The sequence below is a fragment of the Falco biarmicus genome, chromosome 2 (assembly GCF_023638135.1).
Source record: "Falco biarmicus isolate bFalBia1 chromosome 2, bFalBia1.pri, whole genome shotgun sequence".
Lineage (NCBI taxonomy): Eukaryota > Metazoa > Chordata > Aves > Falconiformes > Falconidae > Falco > Falco biarmicus.
Window position 1 is genome coordinate 83,724,172 of NC_079289.1, and position 14,870 is coordinate 83,739,041.

General features: G+C 38.7%; 1 protein-coding gene across 1 annotated transcript in view; it reads right to left on the reverse strand.

The window, feature by feature from the left end:
- Positions 1-200: 200 nt before the first annotated feature.
- Positions 201-14,870, reverse strand: part of OTC (ornithine transcarbamylase) — a 31,299-nt gene continuing 16,629 nt past the window's right edge. Inside the window, exons 6-11 of the mRNA XM_056329980.1 lie at positions 11,751-11,904; positions 4,690-4,812; positions 3,935-3,988; positions 3,664-3,813; positions 2,487-2,624; positions 201-411 (exon numbers count right to left, since the gene is read on the reverse strand). Coding sequence (XP_056185955.1) covers positions 352-411; positions 2,487-2,624; positions 3,664-3,813; positions 3,935-3,988; positions 4,690-4,812; positions 11,751-11,904 — 679 coding nt within the window. The 3' untranslated portion in view covers positions 201-351. The remainder of the gene's footprint in view (positions 412-2,486; positions 2,625-3,663; positions 3,814-3,934; positions 3,989-4,689; positions 4,813-11,750; positions 11,905-14,870) is intronic.

Genomic DNA, 14,870 nt, shown 5'->3' on the forward strand with positions numbered 1-14,870 from the left:
GAAGTTTATGTTTGTCCTATTACACTACACGAGTTCCAATGCAGCTATGTGTAGACTTTTCTACACCTATGATACTGGCAGAGCCAATCATTAAAGTACAACCTTGAAACATTTTCCATGATGCTGATCACCAGAAAGGATAGCCAGCTTGGAACATAGAGATGAAAAGCAGCTTTTGCATTTATTGTCTTGAACGTTTTCACAAATGTAATGCAATATTCTACAGCTAACTATATGGTTTTGTTAAAGAATCATTTATTGCCTTGATCCTTTCTGAAGAAGATCTATGTATTTGCAGACCAGAATATTCTGCCAATGAGGAATATTTTTCTCTTGGCAGGAATCCAAGCATCAAAATGTAGGCTTTTGTAGCTGTGGTGAGTAATCTGTCAGCAGGGAAACCATGACAGCCTAGGGGAGGAAGAAAAGAAAAAATCCAATCACATTGGAAACAGATACTCCATAAAAATAAATAAGGGGGAAATATTTTCCAGCTCTAAAGTCTTGTGCTGAAAATTATTGTCCTGACAAAAACCGCACACTCAGATTTATTTGCTAAAATTTCTTGTGATGAATCAGGAAAGAGGTGAAAATCAGTTACGATGTTCTGTATTGTAGCTGATAGGTTTTCTCAGTGTGAACAAAATATATATATAATGGTTGGACTCAGTGATTTTAAAGGTTTTTTCCAACCTAAACGATTCTATATTAATGAACAGCCTAGGAGAAATTCAGACAAAGCATTTAGATCAAATGCTGAGGCCCTTTTGGCATGCTATATTGTACGCTCGGCCACTGCTAGGAGACACTGTGGCTACCCAAACAGCACATAGGCTTGCTCGTGGATTTCCACAGAACTTCCATTAGCATCAGTGAGAGCCATATTAGAATAAGGACTCTGAAATTTATCCCAGTTTAGCTATACTTTCTGTGATAAAATATGGAAAATCCTCACTGAGGTTAATAGTAAGTCACCTACCCCTATTGCCCTCCCCTAGTACTCCAACAAACCTTAGGTATGGCTGTGAAATGAGAATTAAAGGAATGTCAGCTAAATAAAACATAGCGTTGCAGCAGCTCTGCCATCCTCCCCGCACCTGTGTACATAACAAGCCCCATGCTTGCTTGGTTTTGACAAGGTGTTACCTGGTTCACGCTGTTGTGATTTCACAGTAATGTCTGACTGCAAATTGTTATTTGGGCCCAGAACTGGATTTACAAGGGTTCCCCAGGGTTGTGGTCTGGTTGCCTGTCCTTCCTTTCCCTTCAGCACTGCTCAGCGTAGCAGGCAGTCCCAGGCACACAGTGGGGACTGAACATGCAGCTGTGCAGCCCCTCGCTGCTACCCATGTCATAGCTGCACTCAGCCCTGTTTGGAACTACAGCTCAGCAAATAATTTATTTTTCTGTTTTCTGTCTGAGCTGAAAGTGATAGAAATGAATATATAAATAAGACCCATATAGTCATTATTTTTATAGCTTAATACAAATATGACATGTTTCTTATCCCTCCCAAAAGAAGTGCAGCTGGAACCCAAAGTAAAGGGTTTATTTTCCTTTTAAAAAATAACAGTTAGGACAATTGAAAACATTGCAAAATTAAAACAAAAAATACAAACACTTTCCAGAATTTTAAGGCCAAAACTATGAATTTAACACAAATTTGTTAATAATTTTGACCATGTCCAAAATCTGAGGTTGTGGTAGATACAATACTCAACCACTTACTCACTTGAAGCACATCTAGAGTTTGTCTGAGAGCTCTGACAATGCCATTTCTGGTTGGGATTTTTTTCACTTCTGAAAGTTTTCACTAGCTTTTGTAAACAAGATGGTTCTAAAGCTGACAATAAATAACAAGCTACTGAGAACTGGCAGTAATTTTCTGAAATTCTAGGAATGCTGCGAGGGGAGTTATGGTTTATCTTAAATGCCAAGCGTCTTCTCATGGTTCCCATGAATCACACAGTATTACCCACACCATAACTTTTCAGGTTCCTGCAAAGATTTGCTCTTGCAGCACTTTCTCAGGGGAAGTTCTCATTGGTGTAAGTAGCAATTTTTCCTGAGAGAAAACTGCAGAATCTCTAGCTTTAAGTGGTAGGGAAATTGTAGTTTCTAAGACCAGTCTCTGGGATCTCAGCATTTAACACATCTTAAAATTGAGCAGCTGAGTTCATCATTAGAATAAATCCAGTGATTGAAATACCAAAAAATTACAGTTTATACTATGGATTTCACTTAGTGATAAAACTGGGTCAAGCAACAGCATGTTATCATCAAAATAGGTCACATTTGTGTCCAGAAGTATTTGTGCTACATATATATGTTGCCTATAGTCAAAATTGTGATGTACTGTGGGGTGCACTTGAAACATATGTATTAGTTTGTACTATTGGTTGAGGAACCAATCTGAATCCAAGCCTGTAGTGTGAGGCAGAATAGAAGCTGACCCTAACCTAACTACTGTTATCTTCTTTTTTTACCATAATTGTCCATTTTCTGTTTTCAGCCTCCTGGAAAACCAATGACTGCGGAGAATAGAATACTTCATCATCAACTTCTTCAGGTTTTCTGGGTAAACAATGTAAAAAAGTCCAGTTGGAAGCAGCAGATTTTGCAGTCTGTAGATCAAAAAGCATATAAAAATAAAGGACATTAATAAAATCTTTAACTAGTAAAAAGGTTTACAAATTTTATATTAGCTACCACTCTTGTTACTTGGATGATGAACTCAGAATTCCACTGACTTCATCATCTGTGAATATGATGGGAATATTGCCATTTAAGTCAGTCAGAGTTCAATGCTGACTTCACATAAGTCAAACATTTACCCCTATTTCTCAGGCTTTAGTAGGGGAGTAAAATGCTCAGTGACCTAGTGGATCAATAAGGGGCAATCTTTATTTGAATGCCTTACAGTAATATAATACTATTGATAATTGCAACCAGAATATACCTAACCATGACTTAAAAGGCTGTAATTTTTTTCTTTTCCATATTGTCACTCATAATATATTGATCTAATACCAATGAACAATGAATTAAAGCACTTTAGGCCATTTCAGAGGCACATCCATCAATAGTATTATGTGAACTTATGTTAAAATACAGTCAATTAAACTAATAATTCTATCAGCAACGAAAATGTCCTTATTATCTTGGACAATTGATGGCTTATGTTTTCTCTAACTGATTTTGCGCTGATAAGCATCTCAATTAGATTACTTCAAAGACATGTATTTAATGCTTTGTTCATTGACAGATATACACAAAATTGCCCCAAATGCTGCCCAGGCATTTAAGAGTTAATCTGCGAGTTGCTCATTCTAAATAAAATATAAGGGATCATTTCTGGCAGCAAAGAGGAAATGCAAAGTTAGAAATAGATTTTAGGTCATAAAGAAGTAAAGGGTTAGCTTTCCTGCGCATGTTCTGGAGATGGAGCTCATTAGGAAGCTCTGAGAGAGGCCAAGGCTTGTGAAGTGTATAAGATAACTCAAACTTTCTTATCTTTGTGAGTTTTTCAAGCTGGGGGAAGATTTGCATGTTGTTTTTCCATGGCCTCACTCAAAAAAATACCAAACCCATGCTTTGCTGATGTTGATTCTTATAAATGCAAACTGTAAAAGCATCAGCAAAACCCTAAATCTCAATTTTTACCTGCATTGTAATCTGATAACCTTGAAATGCCTTTAGTCTTTCTTTCTTTTCCTCTTCTTGCCCCATACTTATCCAAGTGTCTGTAATTAAGACATTGGCGCCGTCTGCAGCTTCCAAAGGATCTGTTGTGAGAAGTAACTTGGTACCATGCTGATGTGAATAAAATAGGGAAGATCAGGAAGACAAGGAACTTCAACTTAATTTATAATGAAAATTATAAATCAAGCACTCTATTTAAACTACTCTACCAGGCTGTTTCTTAGGTTCCTACCTCTTTGGAGTACTGTTCAGTTATTTTAGTTATTCTGAGGTCTGGCTCAAAGCCCTGTGAAAAGAGGTGATAAGAGATGATGGTAATGTATCATGGAACATGTATAATATCTTCACTCATTATTAACACTGCTTAGAAAAATACTGATTGAACCATTTACCATGGGAAGAAGAACGTCTTTCAGAAACATAAAATTTAGACAAATCATGTTGATTTTGTTGAAATTTTATTTTGACATAAGCTGCTGGAAAGTGTTCTGATAAAGTAAGAAAAATATATTTCAACAGTTACAGAATGAAATGCCTATACATCTTTTTTTTTTTGTTCTAAACAGATTATTTGTTTTATATTTTATATTGTTTTACAATGCAGCATTCTAAGAAAGCTATATCACCAGTCTGAACCAACTAAGATGCAACATTTTCACCAATCTGAAACAACTTTCAAATTTTTTTTGTGGGGGAGAGGGAATTAGGTGACTTAGTAACACTTTCTCAAATGGAATTATTGTCCTCTATGACTTATACTGCAGTCATGAACTCCCCTCAGCCCTTCTGAAGTTGGACTCAGTAGAATAACTCTTGCTTTGCTTCAAAATAACTGAATCAGGATTCTGAACCTTGGTTCTGAAAGCTGGCACTCAAGATACATGGAAGCACCACTAGCTGAGGCCCTTGGAAGTATATATATGCAAGTGGCTGAGACAAGAATGGGTGAAGTTTGCATTCCTTATTCCTTGCCCATGGCTTTCTTACCTTGGGAGTTGCAATACGCAGGTGCATTCCCAGCTTTGCAGCACTTATCATGATGGAGTGGAGGACGTTGTTTCCGTCCCCAATCCAGGTGATAGTGAGCCCCTTCAGCCCACCATAGTGCTCCTGCCAAACGAATCAGACAGCCCTGGGGTTATGTTTCAAGCAAACTGAGCAAGCTGATGCTGTAGGTAGGAGGGATTGATCAGACGGGTCTAGAGCAAAGAAGGCTGGTGCCTCTCAAATGCTAGCTCTGCAGAACCATACCTTTAATTAACTCACTGCAACTATAAGATGGTCAGGGAAGGAAAGTCCTCCATGTCTTACATGAAGGCCAAAGTGCTGCGGCTTTCTCCAGTGAAGGGCAAATTGACACATATGCCATATGGTAAGGCCCAGGCTGAGAGACTCAGCACCAGACACACAGTAACTTTAGCACCAAAGACATGCAGTCATGGTTTGGTGCTCGTAATTATGAGTGAATAGTAGAAATTCTTAATTTAGAGGCAGCCCTAATGCCTAAGATGCACTCCTTCCAGCTTTCCCCCAAATTGTGAAAATACCCCTGTTCAGGTTTCCTCTGGCCTGGTTGTCTCTACATGATGTTCCCTGTGGCCACGGCAGCGGCCATGCCCTTGGAGTGCATTTTAACCATCACAGCTGTACAGAACAGCAAAGAGCAACACTTTGAAAGCAGCTGTGCCACTCATGGCTTGCAGGGTTTGCGCTCTGTTGTACAGCCAAAGAGTGCAGTGATTTTTTTAAAATGTGGATTACCCAAACTTGAAACAGCATTACAGTGTTAACTGTAGCTTTGCTTGATGGCAGTTACAGACTGTATATATGCAGCTGCTTTGGCCCTCAGCCACCCAACAGATAAGGCCTAAGGAGGAACAAGAGTAACAGGAATTTCATATTTCCAGAGCAGGACAACTTGAGGCCCTTTAGCAAGCCTTATTTGAAATATGCATATTTATATACTCGAGCTGATACCAGGAAGTTTGTAAAGACATAATCGAACACTTGTATGTGCCAGCTCTGTACAGCTCCACCTCAAGACTAAAGACACAATGGAGAGCCTTTTATTCTTCATTCAAAACTGGGCCATGCTACAATTGCATCATAGTAGCTGGAAGCCAGACAGTGTCTCAACACTTTGTGTAACATGATTCAATGCTTGTCAGAGAGGATAAGCATCCATACTGTAGAGCTGTACTAACTGGCAACCTTGCAGGCAGTCACAGCAAAGATGCCAAAAGACTGAACAGGAAAAGGGCTGGGACTACCCCCTCCTCTCCTGTCAGCAGCTTCTCCTAAACAAACAGTTGTGAAGTTGTTCCACACCAAAGTTATTGGCATTTCTGCCAGTGACCACAATTTTGAGTCAAAAATAAGTCAAAAATAGTAGCACTTGAAATATTGAATAATATTAAAAAGCCGTTGAAATCTAAACCTGATAGAGTCCTAGGCTGCCTACAGTTTAAAGGCTAAAACTACAGTATTGTTAAACTATTGTTTTTCCAGTTGAAGTTTGTTAGCAGCAGGCTCATTGGAAGAGGTTTGATGCAAGGAGAGCAAATGAGGACTTTGTGGTGTGGAAGTTATTTCACTATAACAGCTCTTCAGGTCTCTAAGGGTCTTTCAAAATCCTTCCACATCTCCTAGCAATGGCGCTCCTAGGATAAGGCCAAACTAAAGCATTCATTTAAGGTGGTGTTTCCACCTAGGACTTAGTGATAGCTGAGACATGAACCCACAGTCAGAAGCAAATGAGACTGCCCTGCATTCTTTTGATCTTACTGTTTAAAAATAGACATCTCAGCCTGTAATGCTCAAAGCACTAACTAGTGAGTCACAAATATACTGCTGTGTTAAATAACTTCCACCTTATTATCAGCTGCTACTCTGCATTAAAAGCAGCACAGTGCATACTAAATACTTTTCTGTTTTCCCAAGCTACTAGCTGTTACAGATAAAATACAAAGTGCTGGAGATATCTGTAGAATGACTCTCAATATGCACTGCAAATTGCAAAGCCACATCTGCAGTGACTACTGTACAGAGTGGACATAGCTGAGCTAATCTTAATGAAGACATTTAGCTAATGGAAGAAGGCATAGTCAAGGTAGAATCAAGTTGTGTGTGTGCTACTGGAGACTGTTTTATATCCTGTGCTAAGCTTTATGCTGCCACTGGTACACTGCTGTTCTAACTCAAACCTCTTCATCTAAAGCCAGCTCACTATGACTGTGACTGTACTGCTTATATGCATACATCCTGAGCTTCCAAGAAAGACGAGATGATTGTGTTGTGAGGAAATACAAAAGTTACTATTTATGAGATATACAGTTTTTTCCCCTGTTTTATAGTATATGCTTATACAACTGCAGAGAGAAAATCTTGCTAGAAGTGTTTAGCCACAATGGTAACAATATAGGTTAAACCAGGACCTTTACAATACATGATGATCACCTGAGCCTCTGAAGATATTTTTCCCCTCACATGCCTCCCCAGTTTTTCCAAACTCTGTTATATTGATATAGGCTTTTTACCTGCTTGGGTGTTCTGCAGTTTCTCTTTGCCTTGGGAACCTGACTTCAAAATACTTGTACTCCCAGTAAAGCCATAAAAAAATTAACATATTTAGAAAGTCTAGAGCCTTTCTCCCTTATGAATGCCTCGGCAAACAGTGATTGCTGCTTCAGTGCCACAAAACTTGTCTTTGCTATTCTCATGAAAAGTCCCTGCTAAATAGTCAATTTGACAGTCAACTTTCTCATCCCCATGCTGCTTTTACAATGTGTCATTCTGTTCTTATTCATGATTGCAGTATATCAGTGTATCAATTGCTGGGAAAAAATACGCAGGCTCAGTGATTTAGCACTGTTGTATGTTTGCAGAAGACTGCTTTAACTAACTAGGGACCTTCGTGTCTGCCTCTGCCTGGACTTGTTTCCAACTAGGCTGAGATTCTGACACCATTATAGATTACTTCTGAAAGGTTTGACCACAACAGTCATAACAGCCCTCAATTAAAAAAAGCTTTGGAATAATGAATCAATAATCTGTCAAAATTTAAAACCGAAAGCAAGGGATCAGTCAAAGCATTAGCCCTTTTGGAGACAGTGCAATCCAGTAAATGAGAAACTGGGCAAACTTGGATGTACTAGCTTGCAAACTGATCTGAACACAGATGCTGGGCCAGTTATCCTTCTTACTTTCACACTGGGTTTTGTCGTGGTTATCAAACCAGCATATTCTCGAGGACCAGTCCGGATCTTAGCTGGGATTTCTAATTCTTAGAATAACAATGATGATGAAGATGATGATGAATTTGAAGACTAATAATTTAAGCTCTTTGGGTCACATATTGAGGAAAAGTTGAGAATATACAGCAGTCCTCTTCAAGCTGGGCAACGCAATTTTTGGCACAATTTAAAAAGGAATCACTGATGTATTTCTTATGTCAACCATTTCTTTCTGAAAAAGAAATTTCCCTTCAAGCCAGTGACATAAAAAGCTAGTGGCATATGGATCCACTCTAATTACCAGTCTGGCCATCCTGCAGTCAGCTACAAGTTAGCTGATTTGGCTGGTGACATTAATATCAATTGAATCAATGTCAATACACAGTTTGTCCCTGGAATACAGATTGTATGATGTGCTGCCCTCCAGCCAAGCTTCACAGAGCAGAAGTTGTGAGGCACAGCTTCTGCCCAGGAGACAGAGAGGCACTGGGTGGACTCAGCAAGTGGCTGTAACATCCCTTCAGCATAGCATAGACAGAGAAGTAAAGTGGCTCTGTGCATGCACAGTACCAGCATGCAAACTCATAGTCTTTAAAGGCCAAACCCCAAACCCTCAAAATCAGGTTGCATAATGTTTACAACTATTTCTAGGGGGTTATTACTCTAGAGCAAACTCCGTTTAACCCAACTTTCAAGGGAGAGGGAAGCATGTATGCTAAGGAAAATATCCCTCTTGGCATAGTAGGGGGCATTAGTGCTGACCACAGTATTAAAGGACAGAGCCAGCTTAGATATCAAATGTGAGGGGATCCAGGTTGCTCAGGAAGAAGGCACTGGACAACAGGATGTTAAATCTGAAGACTATATCCATGACAGGAGCACACTTTGTGATCTGACAAGAACACCTTGAATACAGAATAAGAACTGACAGTCCTCAAAATAAACCATCTGCACTGTTTGGGGAATGCAACAGACTATACTAAAATAACCACACTAAAATGCACCTGTGAAAAGCGAATAAGAAGCCATAAGCAAGAAGACACTCTGATAAAACAAACCAGGAAATGAGGCAGCTTCAGACCAAAGAAAAAGTGCTCAAAGAGGATTCAAGGCAGCACATGACAAAATTCATAGGATTTAGAAAATGGAAGAATAAAAATGTGCTAAGCATGAAGAGGCCCAGAGTGCATGTAGTGTTCCACTGGCAAATGCAGAAGGAGAAAAAAGAAGAGAGAAAAAAAAAAGTACATTTTGGGTATGTACTGACAGCAGGGAGGAGCAGATCCAGGGAAGAAAATCATCAGAGAGATAAGGAAGAGTAATTTTTCAAGAGAAATAGGCTGCACAAAATCTGTTTTTACATTTAAATATAAGGCTAGCAGTCTGTGCCTCTATTGTAGTCTGTATGTATGTATAAAATAAATTGCCATTGCATTGCAGGAAAGCAGTCCAAATGTTATATGTGACCTTTTAACTCATTTAAAGAATCGGTGGTATTATTCAACATCCCTATATTAATCTTCTTTCAGGCAGTACTTGGATAACTTCTTTTTACACTGCCAAAAATCCCACAAGAAGTTTGATTGCGGTAAGTAACAATAGACCCTGTGGCTCACACTTCTTCAAGTGTTAATCCTACTTCTGTGACATGGTAAAGTTCATTATGTGCTTAAAATGCCATTTTATTACATGCTACTGGCTGTAAGACTAGTCTTCTCCACCTCAGTGCACAGTGCAGAGCAGAAAAAAGGCAGCAGACAGGCAGGTCAGAAAGGGAAAGAGCAGGTAGTGCCAACACCCACAGAGAGATCCCCCCTGCCTGCCCCTTTCTCCTGGGTAAGAAAGCAAGAATGGAAAGTGGGTCAGAAACCAGTGGCGTAGCATGCCCTTGGCAAGGTGGGACAGCCACCCAGCTGCCCTCTGAAAACCTTCTGACAAACTCTGGGCTAAGGAACATGCTAGAAAGACGGGGGAGGGATGAACACAATTGGAGGAAACAGTGCACTGCTTATCAGGCTGACTGGGTGCTGCAAATTTTAAAAAGGTTCCATGGCTGTTCAAAAGCTGAGCCATTCTTTGAGACCTCTGTAAGTGCTTGCTTTGTCATGATACCTCTCCATGCCAAATGTTTGTTTTGTTTGAGCACCAACTGTTATGGTCCTGTTTCCTCATCATGTAACATGGGCAGAGACAGCTCCTTCCAAACACATCGTCCCCAATGCTTGATGCAACAAGGACACACACCTGCTCTTGCTGCTGCCCTAGGTATTCAAACCAAGGAAAAGTCCAGCCTGTGGGCTCATGTTCACCTGGAGCTTCTACCATGGTTGCCCTATACAAGGACACAAAGGAGGAAGAGCAGATGATGATCAACAGGGCATGCACTCATTCTGCTGATCTCCATAGGTTTCCTCCCAAGATCAGTGGAGAAAGAGATGCATCTCTAGAAGGTGATTGAGAAGCTCAGCAGTCTCTCTTCATTGACTGGAGATGGAGTACAGGGCAACATCACTCTGAACTCTGGTGCTGTAGTCAGTGGCCTGGATAAAACCAGGTTTAGGGGCAGAGATATCAATAAATGTGTAGACTATGAGTCACAGATTATTCCTGAAGCCTGTTATTCACAAGTGATAAAATGCTAATAATTAAGGTGTTTGCAAGACAGAACTGCCTGCAAAACACAACCATAAGATTCACCTGTTTTACAGTTGCACACAGTGTTAAAATGAAATTATGACATTTAATGATTGGTGATGTTCTCATTATAGCTTTCTGACTGACGTAATTTGAACAGTTCATTGAGGCTGGCTCAATGTCATCTTGCAAATGTACTTTATCCTGAGGTATGTGAAGCATTAAAGTCTCAAGTTTGCCAATTTTTGCTGGTCTTTTCACTCTAAGTAAAGAAAATTCTATGAAAAATACTAATCAAAGTAAGGAAAAAGTAATTTTCACTATATGTCTTTCGGTATTTCAAGTTTAAGGCATGAATAATTTAGTATTACTCTCACTAGCTCTTTTCCACATACTGAATGTCCCATAGCAAAGTCTCTGACAGCTGAGAAACGCAGCTGAATGAATCAGGAAATTATTCTGTCCTCCCTTTTCAAGCAGTGCAATTTTTATTTATTCAGAAAGTAAACAAGGTCAGAAGAGTTCATCATAGTTGTCAACCAGCCCTGCAGTGTAATATTCTTTTTTATAAGCCAGTTCCTCAATTGATTGTAAAAGAGCATAGTCCTTCTGTTCACAGATAAACATCTGGAATTCTGTGTAAAACATTATCCTGCTGTCAAATCGACTATTTCATTAGATTAAACTTCTAAATATGATCTTTTCTAACTATCCTTTGATGTGAGCAAAGTTTAAATAGGTTTAAATGCCAGAACACTAGGCGTTTGCACAGGTAGCATTAACTGGCTTTTTAAAACAAATTTCTTCAACCAATTTCCTAATATATGGACAATGATTCCTTTTAAACGGTTCATAGATTAGGATGGAATCAAGAGTGAACTACTAAATTTTCTTAAGTCAGTGGGAAAACTTTCACTGGCTTTGGTTGAGCCAACATCTCACCTTTATCTTAATATGTAAAACACCCATCACATTTTTTGAATTGCAGCCCAATTCCAATGAAGTACTTAATTTTATGTTTAACTTCAGTCCCACTACAGCTGATAGGACTAGGTAATTGTTTAAATTAAACTGGTCCTTAATTATATTACTGGATGAAGATCTCTTTAAATAACAAGTGCCATGTAATTACTTCCCAAGGCCAAGACTCAGCAAAAAAAATTTCAGGGATTATGTTGTTACCTGAAGAGTTAGGTAATCAGCTAAAATCTGGAGAGGATGGTATAAATCAGACAATCCATTGATTATTGGGATCGTGGCTTCTTTCGTCATTAGTTCCAAATCATTATGCTTATAAACTCGAGCCAAGATTGCATTTGTCATGCTGGACAGCACCCTAGAGGATGGCAGAAAATACCCAAGTCAAACATAATAAATATATCCCTGTTCCACTTTTCAATATGCAACGCATGAATATTAATGAGAAGTAGTAATGAATCAATTTTTTTCAACTATCTGAATAATTTATCAAGCCTGCATAACACACTTAAGTGCAGACATTTAACAAGCTGCTAAAAAGCAGTTTTACTTATTAACAAGCTATAGTAAGTAAATTAAAACGGCTGCTATATTTTATGGTTTTTTCTCTTTAGCATTTGAATGTAGCTACAGATGTAATATCAATAAATGTTAAATTATCTGAACAGGATAAGAGATTGCATGACACCGTAACATTTGAAGAATTTGGTGACTTCCAAAGAGGTAAGGTAAGGTATAGGGTTTCTTCAGTCTTTTAGCAAAGAACTAATGTAGCATTGACTGAATATTACAGTGTCTCTGTATGGTAGCCTGACCTTTGTGAGGATTAGGAATACAGATCTGTCTTAGATTACCACAATTATTTACTGATCTCAATGAACACATAAACAGCAAGCCAACAAGCCAGTTCCCTCTCCTACCTACACACCTGTCTATTGTCACACATGGTATCAGCATTGAAGTGATGCCCAAATTTGAAACATGGTATATGGATAGGAGCATGCAGGAGTCACTACCACTCTGGCCTTAATCTCATTTGCCAAAGTGTGAAAGGCTCAGAGATTAGCATAGTGGATTAGCATAGTATATTCAATATGCTCTGAATTCTTTAGATAAATTAAATATGGATTGGATCTCTGTACTTCTGTGTTTTAATCAGGCCCTGAAGCCTGACTTTGAAGTAGCATTTTGTGTGTTTTCATGTTATCTCTAATAGGACCTTGAAACAAAACAAGGAAGAGTCTGAATAGAAGAGTATGAAATATCCTTGAAGTATCTATCTTCCTGATTAGCCATGAAGAATTCCAATATCTCCTTTTGTGGAAATATAGCTGTCAATGCCATGGCCTTTACACAGACAAATCTCCTGATGAAGTCAGTAACAAGTATTTTGTACTGACACCAGACATTCCTCATACAAGCAAAACTCTTAGAAAAATGTTACAAGATTCCTTGTAGAGCGCTTTCTGAAGAAAAGACTGCCAGTAGCAGATACAGGTGAAAAGGAGGAACTTAACAAAGTATTTACTGATTGCAAGGTATTGGAACAGTTCTGATTGTTTATTTCTTCTTAGCCCATTTCTTTTTCTCTCTGTGTGTGTTTATTTTAGCTTGAAGCATGTGACTGTGGAAAACCTGTTCTGTTCTGAACTAGTCATCAGGGATGGGATGCATGGTCCCTTTTGTTAGCCATCTGACAGGTGTTCACCCTAAACAAGACACAGCCAGTCCCACCAGTCAAGGAAAAAGAGGCAATCATGCTGGGAAACTGCCTAGTTTCCTTAAACTTCTTTTTCCCAGGATGTCAGGACAGTTGATCCCTACTCAACACAACTGATAAACAATTTAAAGAAGATGGTTCCTTTACAGGGTATGATGTTAAGAGGAAATTCAGTCATAATCCATCAGCAATTAGTGAAAACTGCTGGATTTTCTTCCTTAATCTGTTGAAAGTAGGTACTATACTTATTAGACACTTAACCAGCAAGACATCAGACAGTCCTTCTTCCAGCATCACTAGATGTCATATCTTATATCTTGTAATAGGAAACTCAGGTGGAAACTGGGTTTATTCTTTGTAAAATCAAAACCAAATTGAATTCAGCAAAAGAAAAAAACTGACCTCACCTGAGGAGATTAAATCTCCTGTAATCAGGCCAATTTAAAGGAAACGATGTAAGGCTGGGATTGCATAGGAAGAAAGACCTGGCTAGGTAAGAGTCTTGACTAAAGGTGAAGTTTGGGGAGGTGAGGGAGAGTAAGCACATGTTCATCAGGTGACTTTTCATTTAAGATTCCTCTGTTATCATCAACTGCAATGTCTTCTTATCTTTTCATTTTTTGCAAGACTGTAAGCCTATAAACTTCAAAATTCCAGGGCCTGAAAATATATGAATATATTAGAATGCTGCATATCTCTCTCCTCAAAGTAACCTTTCTACAGAGAAAAGCTGGATGTTTTTACTCTAGTGTATCCTCTGAGGAATCCAAAATTAAACACAAATAAAAGTATGCCTTTTCTTGTGTGGCTGATTTATGAATTTGAAAATGGGGTATTTGCATATATTTTGGGTAGAATATTGCTATCTAGGGTAGTTTTGGTTTTATTTTGAAAGTATGCATCCATTCAAAAGGTTTAAATTTCTGACAAGGATACTTCATTGTCATTCATAGTCTTACAGGGGCATATAGTGGATGTGTTCTTGGTAAGTGGTGAGAAGTAAATCCATTCCCCATAGATGCAAAAATTCATTCTTTAATAATGCCAGTGGACTGGTAAGATCATCCTGTAAGTTCTTCAGTGCTGTCACTGAACCTTATGGCCACTATAGAGGTGCACAATGGAACTGCTCTACAGTGGAAAATACAGATACAGTACTTATATTTCATTTAACGTAATATATCAAACATGCTAAACAGCACTGAAAGGCTTAGAGCTCCTTAATGGGTGGTAACTTTTTGCTACTGTGTCAGCGTAAATGTAAATGCCTTGTGAAGCATGGAAGAACTGTATCATGAGCAAGTAATAAGTCACTAAAACTATGTTCACAGCAGAAATGCTTTCAACCCTTACCTGCAGCAATTCTAATAAAAACCATGACTTTTATAGATCTCTGCCCCTTTTTGCTTTAAGTCTCAATCTCAAGTACTTCTAAGGCCTTCAGAGCCCCAGACACATGGCTGTAAATATTTGAAATGCCCTCTGGGTCTACTACAGGCATTCTTTTTTTTATTCTTACATTAACTGAATGAGGTTGGGATGTTATCCTTCATTCACAAGAAATGCCAAGGAATTAACACTCCGGTTGTTCTTTTGGGTAAATT